Below are 14,027 nucleotides of genomic sequence, written 5' to 3'. Positions count from 1 at the left end.
TTATTTTCCCCTGAGAACAGCTTGTTTAGTCAGTTATGGAAACAATTAATATTCCTGAGTTTGTATTATTACCTCATTAATATTGTAAATATTAATTTCTTTTCCAAAACTACATAGTGCCCCTTTAACCTGACACATTTGATATCTTGGGAAATTGAGATTAAAATAAAGCTCCTCAGCATGGGTATATAATAAATGGCCCACATTTGGGTCAGTGAGGTTTATGCGGCTTTTCAAAAAGTTATGTGTATTTTTTATTTCCACTGACTATAGTACGCTCTAAACAGGTTTTATTACCTTCCAGGCAGCTGTTGGTTTCAGTTCATGCAGAACGAAGTTATGCAATCATTACAGTCAGCATTACTTTGCTTTTATTATTTTATCATGCCAATGCAGCTGCGAACAGGGACCATAATTACTGTCAAACTCTCTCTGGTGGTGCGTTCAGGGGGTTGTGAGAAGCTCTGACATCTACAACAACACATATTAACAAACATTACGCTCTAACAGTGATTGTGCCTAATGTTATTCTTCTGGGATAACATTAGGCATATTTTGTAATGGATTACAAAATATGTTGACTATTGAAACAAACAAAGAGAAACAAGCTCTAAACTAAATGTTTCTAAATGATTAAGAGTTTGTATATGTAAAATGGGTTTCTTATCTTGTGATCAGCTATTTAGCTTTTCTTAAAGTAAAATGTCATCATTCAGTAATATGTGATTTAGCTTTGGCAACAATGTAACTCAAACAGTCATGCAATAAAGCTTATTTGAACTGAACTGAATTACTGAGTTTGCTATCTGACTTTCACTGCATACGGAAATGAGCTAATAACATCTCATTTGAGCAGATATGATCTTCTATGCCTGTCCTGGAACCTACAACAGCCAATGAGTGATAGTCTCGACAAGTGACCCAGTCTCTCTCCTTTCTCCTCTCTCCTGAGCCACTTACACGCCAGCCTCTGTGATGATTGATGTGTCATGTCGCAAATGAGATTTAAAATCCAGCAGTATATAGTTTATGTTAGTTTTAAAAGCCCTTAACCTGGAAATGATGCAAGTTTATGTAGTTTTATACATCTGGCTTTTTAAATAGGCTGTTTTTCCACTGAAGCACTTGTTTTTTACTATTTTATTTGCATACATTTAGTGTAAGTCATCAGAGACAAATGCCAATGATAAAACCATGACATCTAATACACTGACTAATAAACTTGATTTGAATCTAGATTGATACAAAAGAAAAATTATGTTTTTACATAAACTCTCCCCTAATGGAGGTCAAAGGTCAGGGTCAGCTGGAGCTGCAGGACGTGAGAGCATTACTGGAGGACTTGTGGTGGATGTTTGCTGACATGAGGTCCATCTGAAGGTCACACTCAGTACTCACTACACCTCCCAGCCCGATGATTCATTGATGTGACAGTGAAAACGTACAAATGTAGAATTTCAGCAAATATTTTACAAAAGTGTCCTGAATGTGATAAAAACCAGACTGTCAGTGATTCAAGAAACGCATTCTCCAAAAGAAAATGTGTGCGCTGCGAGAGTGTGTGTGCGTTTGTGTGTAAAGTCGCTCTGCATTGAGACAATTACTCAGCCTCGGGATGAATGAGTTCTGTGGGTGATTTTTTGTGTGTTTGTACGGGAGTGGACGGGAAGAGCAAGTGGAGGGGACAGAGAGGAGGAGCAGGGGGACGTGGGCAAGTGATTCTCCAGATGAGATCTAATATGTGAGACGATGCATCCTAAAGAGACGTTTTCTCATGGGCCCACCCCATGAATACAAATTCACCCCGCCACCCGCCGCTCGGCGCTGGAAGGACGCACGCACCTTGCTTCAACCCGTAGTGGAGAAGTACAGCCTTCTCTTTTTCTTTTTTTTCCTTTTTACCTCGACGTTTACTTCCATCCAATCACGAAACTCAACTGAGGTGACTTCATGGCAGCTGTTATGAGTCATCCATTCATACCTTTTTGTCTTGAGACTGTTTGCTCTTATTCAGTGTCATGGGGCCTCGTATTTATAATGACGGAGCCAGTGTCCCCGAGCAAGTTGGCCGAAACATAAAATGGTGCCAACGAGAAGCGGCAGGTGAGTTTGTTAAAGGAGGACATGTGGAAAGTAATCAGCGTGTGCTGACCTCGGGGTTATCTGGGACAGGTCGCATGCATATGTGTGTGTGTAAGTGTGTGCATGTGTACATCAATGTCTGTTTAAGTGCGCTTAGTTTCATTTTAGTGTGATCGTGTGTGTGTGTGTGTGTGCGTGTGTGTGTGTGTGTGAAAAAGAGAGAGAGAGATAACAGCCTGTAAATGTACTGGGGTTGGTCTTTGTGACATCACTATTTGGGAGGATCTTAGTGGCCAGGAAAGTCAATTAGAGTTAAACTGAGTTTACCAGCTGAGTACTTAGTATTGCATAGCAAAAAGGCAACAACAAAAAAAAGTGAGTGAGTGAGTGTGTGTGTGTGTGTGTGTGTGTGTGGGAGAGAGAGAGAGCAAGAGAGAGAGAGAGAGGAAAAGGGGAGGAGATACAAAAGGGAGGAACAGAGTGGAGAGACAAGGAGAGAGACATAGTAAGGAGGTTTAGGAGCAAGAGGGAGTTGTTGCCGGTGATACAGTACAGACAGACAGACAGACAGACTGACAGACACAACTCATTTTCCTCCTGCAGCTTCCATGCACAGCGGCGATCCCAGTGTGTTTCAAACAAGCAGGGGTGGAAGTGCAGGCGACAGAGAAAGGGAGTTGCCCACGAGCAGAGGTCAGGCAGGCGGGCAGGCAGGCAGAGGGGAAGCCGGTGGATGTTTTTAAGAGTTTGCTTATCTGACACTGACAACAGGATGAGAAGCTGAGCAAGGGAGCAGAGAGGGGAGGAAAACATGGAGAGAGCAGCATTACCTACAGTCCACTTACGTAGGAGACACGGGAGAGACAGGCACTGGTTACCTTGAGAGAGAGGAGAGAGAGAGAATAAGAGGTAAAATAGTCCACTTTGTCCATTCTGTCCAAAAGGAGCGGGAGCGAGAGCCGAGGGATCGTAACACTGGAGCTCAAGGATAAACCATGGACTCTGCATACATCCCACCACACCTGGACGTGAGTACTACATCCCCTTCACACACACACACATACACGTTCACATCTGTACGTCTGTCAAGCCACAGGCCACAGGAACTGTGCTGCTGAAACCATTAGTCACTCAGGGGAACTACACACACACACACTCATGCACATGCATACACCGCTGGCAAACTGTGTTGCTCAATCAAAATCTTGTCCGGTGAGCAACTTGTCTGAGAATAATGTGGCCATTATGAGTTCAAAGAGCATAACTCACCACATCGGCCTTCAGTGTGAACGCTCAGACGCTTTAATGTGAAAAGCAGAGAAGGTGAGGTGTGTTTTTGTTCTGTATTTCACGTCGGCTCAGCTGTCAGAAACACGACGAGCGCAGTCTTGGAGCTTTCAGCAGTCACAGGTCAGATATGTCAGTGTTTCCATTGATGCTTGTGCAGCGTTGTGGCTCAGCGGGGCCTCCTGTTAACCACAATGCACTTGTGACGCTAAGACCTCCAGAGCATCCCGGGCCCTGAGACAAGAGAGGAGATATTCTGAGGGAGAAAAGGAGGATGAAAGGGAGAAATACATGGCAACCTGTTGATCCTCAAGATCACACACAAACGAGACAAAAGCCAAACATAGCGTGTGTGTGTGTCTGTGTGTGTGTGGAGAGCAGGTTGTACTTATGTTGTGGAAGCAGGGAATTACTGGGTCTACTCTGCTGAACCTGTGTGTGTGTGTGTGTGTGTGTGTGTGTGTGTGTGTGTGTGTGTGTGTGTGTGTGTGTGTGTGTGTGTGTGTGTGTGTGTGTGTGTGTGTGTGTTTGTGTGTGTGTGTGTCTAAATCAATTTCAGCTCAAACCCATCTTACAGTTACACATCTTGGCGCACTAGTGGACTCAGGGGGGGTGCAGGAGGGTGCCCCCATGTTTGAAAAAGTGTCTTCTTGGATGCCCCTATGGTAGATAAAACATGATAAAGTGCCCTCTAGGGTGCCCTTCCGGTGGACAAAACATGGTGTGCCCTCTCTTCACTATAAATAGATCACCACTTTCTGCCCCCCCCCCCATACAACTGGTGCCCCTCAAACATCCTGAGTCCGCCACTGTCTTGGCGTGCGTTTCTGCGTACGTGTTAGCGCTCACAGTGCAACTTAGCATGTGTTTAAACCCTGCACTGTTCTTAGCATGGACTCCTGAGTGTGTGTCCGTGTGTGTATGTGTATGTGTTTGACGTCTCGGTCATTAGCTAATCGGTGCAGCTGGGATGAATTAGTGAGTTGTTCTAATAGAGTCCAATAAAAGCACACAGCAGCACTACCTGGAATATTGTTCTAATGATTTCATCTGTTACGCCTCAGAGAGCAGAACCACGACTCCGCTAGCAACCGTTTTGGACATTTTTCCACTATATACATTAACTCCATGGCTCAAAGTCGTGCATTAAAGACTAGTTAAGCATGCAGTCATAACCTCTCAGTTAATTATACAGACTATGGCGTGCATGCTCAGTTTATAAGTCTGCTGCTGTGTGAATGCAGATGTATCCTCTGAAGTGTTCTCAGGTGTGCATTTATACACCGTACATCACATTTGAGCTCAGGAGGCCGTCCGACATGACATGTTTCTGAGTATCTGAGCAAGCTCGGCGTAAGGAAATTAACCCTGTGGCGTGTACGCTGCGCATATTATGTTCTGCAAGAAAGAGACGGCTGCATAGAAAAATGAGAAGTGGAAGGAGGGTGGGGGGGGATCAGGGAGAACGAGAGGAGGAATTTGGGAAAAGAAACACGGGAAGAACAACAGGAAGGGAAAGTTGAGGGACCAGGCGTAACATGAAGACAGCGGCGGTGGATAAATCAGCCGGCTGCGGTGACACTCCGGCCCTCTGGCCCGGCAACTGTGCGCCGCACTCTTCCGCAAAAACACCATTCATTCAAGGCCTAGGAAAAAAGAGCAAGATTAACAGGAGAGAGGGAGAGGGAGATGCAGAGAGGCAAGAAAACATATCTTTCTAACAAGAAATACCTAGAGAAAGTCAGAAAAATTGATGGATGAGCCAGGAGAGAGGAAGGAGAAAACGCAATATGACAACACAGAGGACAAAGCAAAAGGACAAAGTTCAAGGAATGCAAGAGGAAGGAGGAAGGGGAAAGGGAGCAGGGTTTGAAATAAACAGATAAAAAGAGGAGGCAGAGAGGGTCAGAAACAGACATCGGGTCAGAGGTTTTAATCAGCAAGTCCAGAAAGACACGAGGCAGGCCGGCGACGACACTCGTCCGCCGTGCGCCAGGGTCACGCTACTGTCTGCTCGGGAGGTCAGGTCACATCTAATATGTCTAATAGGCAGAGAGGGAAAAGATGCACAAACGCTGCTGCTGCTTCAGCTGCTGCTGCTACAATCCTTCATCTCACCATTCATCATACATTTGATTAGTCCACGTTCTTGCCAGAGAGAGAAAGAATAAAAAGAGTGCAGGGAGGCCGGAGTAGACAGACATGGAAGTAGGAACTGGGGGAAGTGTAATCATAAAAATGTCAGTTTTTCTGGCTAACTGGAATGAGTCGACATCAGGGTGCACATGACACATAAAGATGCTAAATTAGGCCTGGATCCTCTTTGTTCTGTCTAAATTAGAAACAACCAGTCATAACACAGACACCCAAGGAGAACAGAGAGGCTGTATGTATGTCAAAGTGATGTAGGGCAAGCTTTTCTCTTCTCCTCTGTGTTTCTCGGCCCCGCTCCGGCTATAACACACTCTGCTGTGTGACGACTGAACCTTTGAACCTTCAGAGTCACCTGGGTGGTTTTGTAGGTGAGGAAAGTACAGGAGAGAGGTGGTGTTGTTGTCCTTAATCAGCTTTACAAGCTTCCACAGTATATGGGAGAGGCTGTGCAGCGTGAGCGTCTAATCTGTAATTGTCCTCTGCTGCATTGCCTCAGGTGAAACAGCCCTGGGTGGGGCTGCGAGAGCTTAATGGATAGCTAGCAGCGATCCCACGCTTTTGGAGGTGGCTTATTTTCCCAGGTCTGCCCTTTGAACCGGGTACCACAAGTACAGCGCACATACGCACAACCACATAAAAATACACACACCTTCACACCTGTGACCTCCTTTTAACCCTTTTTCTGACAGCGTGCTGAGATTAGCAGTCATTACAGTGTCATTATGTGTTCGTGAGGCCATAAACTCCTCTGTTATCTCGCTGTAGAGGGCTTAATCAATTCTCTGTCCCTTGGAGGGGTGAGATAAAGAGATAGAGGAGAGATATGGGAGAGCTCGGACAAGGAAAGAGATAAGTACGAACACTGGGAGTAAGTGAAACAGAGCATTTATATGTGTCCATCAACCAGGGCGACAATGATTCTATTCTGCCTGCAGCTCAGATTGTCTTGTGTCCGACAGGTCAACAGGTTTTACTCTTCTGCTCTGACCCTTTAACACCTCACCTCGACCACTTCGGGTCAAGAGGGCCGTTAACTTGCTGGTTTCTAATTACCCGCTCAGTCATTAACACCTACAGAGGTGCAGGGTGTTAGCCAGGTCTTAGAAGGTAATTGTGTGACCCCTGTCTGTGTGTGTCGTGTTCCCGCACAGAGAGTAGTCATGGAGAGGGAGATAAGACGATCACTTGTTGTGAGTCAGCTGAAACACAATCAAGTTCAGTCCAAGCGACGTTGTGGCATAGGTGAGGTGTTGGTCAGAATCAAAGTTACAATATGTAACATATCTGCTTTTAAAATGGCTGGATCATTATTATATATATATATTTTTAATTGTGTACTTACATCATCCTAAATGTTTCCAAATCCAACAGAGAAATCCAAACTTTCCTTAAAGGTGCGATATGAAAGAATTTCAGCTTAAAATATTAAGTAAATGAATACAATTATCAGCAGAATGTCAAAGATGTCTATGTATTGTGTTGCAGAGATATCTACTGAAGTTAGCATGCTAACCAGGGCCTGAAAACCTCTTTCTCCCAGTGGTCCAAAGGTCCTGTGCTAGCGGTGTAAACACCATCTCTCCAGCTAACTGAGCTAACAAGTTAACAGTAGCTTTGGTCAGCTGTTGCTTTAACTTCCAGGCGAGAGTCAGAAAGTGAGGAAGCGAGTCGCTGACTAAACGTGACGTGAATAAAACTTCATCTCATCACCTCATCCATGAACATTTCTGAGTCACGTCAAAAAGATTTTCATCATCAGTCGGTTGTTTACCAAAGAAGACTACAACTCCCATGATCCCCTGCTACTTACGTCATTTGTTTTGTTTTGCTTGGCAGACCCCTAGCAGTAGAAATTACATACTGTGCTAAATGTACTTTGTTTTGTCAATATCTCTATTAGAAATTAAATTGCATCAGTACATCATAGTTCATATTTTTTCATATCATTCAATATTATGACTTTCCAAAAATAGTATGTGCAGGCAACCGCTCTTCTCTTCCCCCAATATACTTTAATCTCTCCAATGCAAGACATCCTGTCTACATAACTCTAGAGGGTATGTCCATATTCTTCAAGAGGAACAATCCTCCTGACTTTCAGGAGTCCAAATGCAAAGAGGAATGATTGCTGGGATGAAATGCTGTTGACCGTAGTTAAAGGTGCATTACTGTATGTAGTTTTGGGGAAGAAATGTTAATCGGAAGAGAAAGAACTTCATTGGCTGATTTTTTTTAAGCCTGAACAAACAAAATAAACAAACACTTTCATCCAGTTTCATACTGTTTTACTTTATATGTGGCGGACCCTGCCACCTTTCTAGCTTCAAACCGTGTTCTGGGGACAGCTTGTTTATTCACTTATGGAAGAAATTAATATTTCTGAGTTTGTATTATTACCTCTTTAATATTGTAAATATCAGAATTCTTTGTTTGAATTTGAGTTTGAATTTCTTCTACAAAACTACAAAGTGCCCCTTTAATCCAACTTCTTCACTTCACTTCTTCTAAAAGAAGTTACTGAATTAATAATCCAGTGATTTGAGATGGAAGAGAGAAGAAGAACATCTAGTTATCTGTCATTGTGACATGCCCCAACAACTCCATTACATGCCACCAGAGACCACAGCCTTTGATTCATGCTAGATGGCTTTCATACACAAACACACACGCAGCATGTTTAAATTACATATAGTGACCGTTTAATTACTCCTGCTCAGGTGTCCTAGGAGATATATGGGCCTTGGGGGTAAGAAGCTCGCCATAAATTAACGGAGAGAAAACAAAATGGCACTGTTTCTACAGCCAGGAGTAACAAGCAAACAACTTCATGTGGTTATGTGGACAGTAAATTTCTTGAACACATGCACACATGAAGGCTGTGGACTAATGAGAAACTAGTGTGTCCAGGAAGTAGAAGACATAAGCATGATATACAGAGTCCAGCAGCATCTCAGAGGAGCTATCTCTTTTGCAGATTTCTCAACCGATACTTTATATTGTGTCACATGATTTACATTGCTCCCGTATAAAACACGTATTGTGCATCAATCTGCCTTCACAAGTTTGTGTCTTGATGTTTATCACGTCCTCTCCTCTTTTCTCCAGGTCCACCATGTTCCCTGCTAACCTCCTGCTCCTCATGGTCTTGCTGCTACCTCAAGCCTCGTCTGGTCGCCAGGGTGGAGACACCAGCGAGCTCGACCATGGCAGGGTGTCCCCCGTGCCTTCTTCCTTGTCGCCTACACCAGCTGGTGGTTCCCTCCTGAAGCCCAGTCTGGTTCAAACCATCCAGAGTCTCCTCCTGAGCCGGCTGGGCTTGCAGTCGCAGCCCGACCCTCGGCCTGGAGTGCCAGTGCCCCGATACCTCCTGGATCTTTACCGCTTCCACCAGCAGCAGTTCCATCTGGTGGAGGATCCTTCATTTAGCTTCCCCAGCCAGCACATCCAGCAGGCTAACACCGTACGCAGCTTTCACCACGATGGTAGGCTCACTGAAAAATCATGATGTCCGTGGATGTAAAAACTACAGTTCAGGAAAGCTTTTTATGCATTGCTGTTGATTTTTTATCAGCCACAGATGAAGCATAAAGATCCTTTTTATGACAGTAGCATATGTTTGTTTTGACTCACTAGGGAGATCTATCTGTGTACTCTTAGATAAGATGTGTTGTAACAATGCTAAAGTCTTCTGTCAAAACATGTGTGAGAGTGTAGATACAGTTTATCTTAAACTCTGCACTGCAGGTTCTGATCATGGCTGGATTAACTTATTGGGGGCCCCCGGGGCAAACATGTGCTGTTGGGCCACCAGTGATCCCCCACCTGACACCCTCTGTGCAAGTAGGCCTTCCCAATTGCCTCCAAGTTCCCGATAACTCCAGCGCAACTAGTTATAAAATACTACTTTTCTTTTCAAGGAATATGCATCACGTAGGGACAATATGAACTAAAATGATAAAGCTATTAAAATCACTGAATAACTGAATGGACGCTGGTGTAGGAATGACCAACCGCGTACAAGCCTCAAATTAAAGATTACTTGACAAGAAATCAAATTCTGAAGTCAATTAATTGCTTTAATTCCACTGGTTTTGTTGTCAGCAGCAAATGTATTTGCGTTCAGAGCTGGGAGACGCCAGATTGCAAGAAAGTGACCAGAACACCTGAACACCCAGTCACTTAATCTTATCAGGAGGGTCATGTGAGGGATAAAATGTCTCGAAGCCCTCGAGGGGCGGTGTTCCTGGATCATTGCAGAGAAAGACCTCTACAACACGTGCACACAAAACTATCTTTTCATGTAGAAGTTGATATTTAGATAAGTACATTTTCAATTAATCAAAATACTAAAAGTAATTGACCCGCAGTGAACAAGACGAATTTAGGGACACAAGGCCCTGGGGCAGTTGCCAGTGTTACCAGTGTTGTTGTTGGTCATCCAGCCTGGATCCTGATACAATGAATGCAATGTACAATTCACAAACATTAAAAGGGAGACCATAAAAAATAACTGTAAGACAGGTGCGCCTTTACTACCTTAACTTTAAACACATCTAGGTACAAATGAACACTTGGTTTTACTTGGGGAACGTAATATCTTCATGCAAAATGTGGGAACTTCTACAGGGATAGCTCAACATGAGCCACCTGTCGCTTTCTACCCTGGTAACTTAAAGGCACACAATGCAGGATCTATTTGGATTGCTGAGACTCATTTCCCAGGTTTGTCAAACACCAAAGGTTTGGGTTGGCAAGCCACCAACCCACAGCGTCTGTATTTCATTGTGACTCAACATTGAACTGTCTTTCTCAAGAATGGCTAACACCCAGAAACTTCAAGAACACAGCCACATAATAAAAAATAATGATACAAACTTCAATTGATGACTGAGAGGGATTACCTTTTGTATGAATCGACACATTTTTTTAGGAAAATCCTGCAATGAAAGGGGCACTATGTATTTTTGGAATAGAAATTCAATATTTAGTTTATTAATATAAACTCAGAAATATTAGTTTTTTCCATAACTGAATAAACAAGCTATTCTCAGAGGAAAATAAGTCACCAGAACACTGTTTGAAGCTAGAAGGGTGGCAGGGTCCACCACAACAAAGTAAAACAGTATGAAATTGTGTTGTCCTTTAAGGTCAGTTTGTTTATTCAATTTATTCAGTCATGGAAACAAAGAGAGTTTGTTTATTTAGTTTGTTTAAGCATAAAAAAACAGTCAATGAAGATTTTTCTCTTTTGATTAAACCCTCTTCCCAAAAATGACATAGTGTACCTTTAAGTTATTAGCTGATTTTGGAAGATAGTCTGGCAATTGTCCTGCTTTTGAGATTGTGCAAAAAAGATCTGGCAAATGACAAATCTGAATCATGTCTTGTTGCGTGTAAATATATGCTATTTAAGCATAAACAACACTAAACTCCTGCACTTCCTTGTCTTTCTTTCTCCTTCTCTCAGAGCCCCTTGGAGCCAGTCCCATAGCAGAGGATCGTAAGAAGCTGCACATCGCCTTTAATATTTCCTCCATCCCTGATGATGAGAGGGTGCTCTCCGCTGAGCTCCGGCTCCTCCGCAGTGACAGAGCCTCCCTGGGCCCCGGGGCCCACAGACTAAACATATACCTCTCTGAACACTATGAGGACACTGAGCCTACCCTACTGGAGACAAGGTTACTCACCAATGGCCTCAACAGTCATAAAGCAAGTGGTTACTGGGAGGCTTTCAGCCTAAATACAGAGCTCCTCCATAAGGCCCTTGCTGGGACTGGCAGCCTGGGCTTCCTCCTGGAGGTCAGACCTGACAACAGCTCCACCTCGCTCCCTGAACAAAGCACCTCCTCTGCTGTAGGGGAGGAGGAGGCAGTGAAACACAAAGATGGACACCTGAGGGTATGCAGGTCCGTGGGTCAGGACGAGCACAGCTGGGCGCAGGAGAGACCCCTCTTGGTGACTTACAGTCATGACGGGCGTGGAGAGCCCTTAGTCAAACATGGCAGGAGGACCCCCGGTGGTGGCCAGAGGATGAGAGGGAGAAAAGGGACAAAAGAGAGAGTGAGGAGCAGCAGTAAAGGCCGCAGTAGAGGCCAAACCTTGGGGAGGGCCAAAAAAACGGGGTATACTATCCCAGGGTGGGGGCATGATAAAGGAGGGGTCAGCTGGAGCGAAAGTGGAAGGGTTAAAAGAAATGGTGGCCGCGCTGCGAAACTGAAACGCCTTTCCCGCAACAGATGCCGCCGTCATCCGCTGTATGTAGATTTCAACGACGTGGGCTGGCACAAGTGGATCATTGCACCCAGCGGCTATGACGCCTTCTTCTGCCTGGGAGAGTGTCGCTTTCCTCTGGCCGACCACATGAACTCCTCCAGCCACGCCATGGTGCAAACTCTGGTGAACTCTGTGAACGGAGCAGTGCCTCGTGCCTGCTGCGTCCCCACCTCCCTCAGCCCCATCGCCCTGCTCTATCTGGACCCTCAAGACCGAGTGGTGCTGAAGAACTACCAGGACATGGTGGTGGAGGGCTGTGGCTGCCGGTAGTGGGCCAGAGCATAGAGCGTCAAGCGAATAGGAGAAGGATAGAAGCATGAAAAGGCAGACGGCGGGAAAGAAGAGACTATAGAGGGCGGCTAACTGCAAACAGACTGATAGAGGCAAATGTAGCAGCATAAAAAGGATGAGTGGAGAAGAGGGAGATAAGGGAAAGGCATATAGCAGCTAAATCATCATTATCAGGAGCAAGACATAGAAAGAGTGTGAGAAAAACATGCATAATCTGCCACACAACATGATAAATGATTAGACAAAAAGGCAGAGGAGGAAATATGGTCGACGCAGGTAAACTGCCAGGAATGACTTTTCACTCTGTCCCCATTTTGCGATGATGCAGCTGTGTACGCCATCAACTGACAGGCTGCTTGTGCTCTCATGAGAAGCCAGCGCTTTAACATCGGAAGGCGTCTATTCTATATCGCAGTGTTTGCCACTCATCTCGCTCTCAGACAGGCACATATGTTTAGCTGTTGTGAAGCCGAAGCGGTTTGGAGCAGGCAGGGGAACTTCCATTGAGGCTCTGGAGCAGAACTTTCCGATGAACTTCCTGATGATCATAAGCAATACGACGATGGCACTAGCACGGCGTCTAAACTTTGTGTGACAGTGTTGTTTCTGCAGTATTTGAACCAAGAAGTAGGGTGCATCTGTTTTTATGAACGTGACTGTCGCTTACAAGCACCCCTACATCACAAGCTATTTAAAAAAACACAACAATAATGCTGAGGAACTATTATGCTATTGTTTGAATGTACTACTATCACTATTATTTAAAAAAAAAGAGACTTTTTTTGTACATTTCCTTTTGCAGACGTGAAGAAAATCCGAGTGATGGTTGTCTTGTGATTATGCATAATTCCACTGAATGGCGATTCTAACTTAAAAAAGACACATTATGTATTTAAAATAGCAGCAATATGGTGTATTTAATCTTGAAAATATTTAAGATACGTGCACTCAACGGACCATACAGCGAACTGAAAGCCCGCCGTCCACATGCAGTAAGTTATGGTAGCTTTACATCCGTACAAATGTTCAGTGTATTGAATTAACTCAAACCTCCCGCCTTATCATTGCACACATGTCGGTGTACAACACGTGATAGCAGACGTAAGTGGTGTTGCCTTTAAAAAGCTCAACTAACAAGTCAAATGAAAGCTCTCTATGTATTGTAGCTACTGAAGTGTGTAACAACAAGGTGTCTTTGTGTCTGCATGTGTCAAGAAAAAAAACGGAAGAGTGATATTAAAACTTTGGTGCCTTTCAAACAGGGGCTTTAAAAGTGTTGAGCTGAGCTAATAATTGTTTTTCAGTGTTGCATTTTTCTCTCTAAATGGAAACATTTAAGCAACAGCTTGTAAAATGTTTGACAATATACCTCTAATAAACAAAGCAAACAGCACAACTGTCACGTGACTTCTTTCTTTTGCATCAACTATTTCCTCCTAAGTTCTTGATAAAGTGAGACTCTACAGGTTAATGGGGTAAAAATTTGAACTAATAGATATCACCATGAAACCTCTCCCAGTTGATTACTTACACAAAGACAATTATCATTAGTATTACAAGGTTTCTGAAATGTGATGTTTTAATATGCAAATTAGGCTTTCTCTAATTAGAAATGCATTTATCTGCATACCTTTCCAGGGCAGATGTCTGAACATTGGATAAAGCCAGGTTTAAATTCTTGATTTTGTTGACATATTAGAGTAAAATGTTTTTGCAGAATGGCTTCCAGATATCTCCTTTTATCACTTTATCACTTTTTTTTTATAAATCAGAAAATACTGTTAACAGACAGACACAAAAAAAATACATTTTCATGGTTTTTGGGAATGAAATGTTGTATAAATCTGGCTAATGACATGTCAACAAACCTTCAGAATATAGATTGTAATGAAACTTGAATGTTTGGTGGAGAGAAGTTGAGATTTCTGGCTCAGAGTACG

The 14,027-nt window shown here is 43.8% G+C and overlaps 1 protein-coding gene across 1 annotated transcript; it reads left to right on the top strand.

The window, feature by feature from the left end:
* Nucleotides 1–2,599: 2,599 nt before the first annotated feature.
* bmp16 (bone morphogenetic protein 16) lies at nt 2,600–13,483 on the top strand. Its single transcript, XM_073493566.1, has 3 exons — nt 2,600–3,110; nt 8,629–9,005; nt 10,991–13,483. Exons 2-3 carry the CDS (start codon nt 8,636–8,638, stop codon nt 12,064–12,066), a joined length of 1,446 nt encoding a protein of 481 aa, XP_073349667.1. The 5' UTR covers nt 2,600–3,110; nt 8,629–8,635; the 3' UTR covers nt 12,067–13,483.
* Nucleotides 13,484–14,027: the final 544 nt, after the last annotated feature.

This window comes from Pagrus major, chromosome 2 (genome assembly GCF_040436345.1).
Source record: "Pagrus major chromosome 2, Pma_NU_1.0".
Classification (NCBI taxonomy): Eukaryota; Metazoa; Chordata; class Actinopteri; order Spariformes; family Sparidae; genus Pagrus; species Pagrus major.
This window is presented reverse-complemented; position numbering and strand designations above follow the sequence as displayed.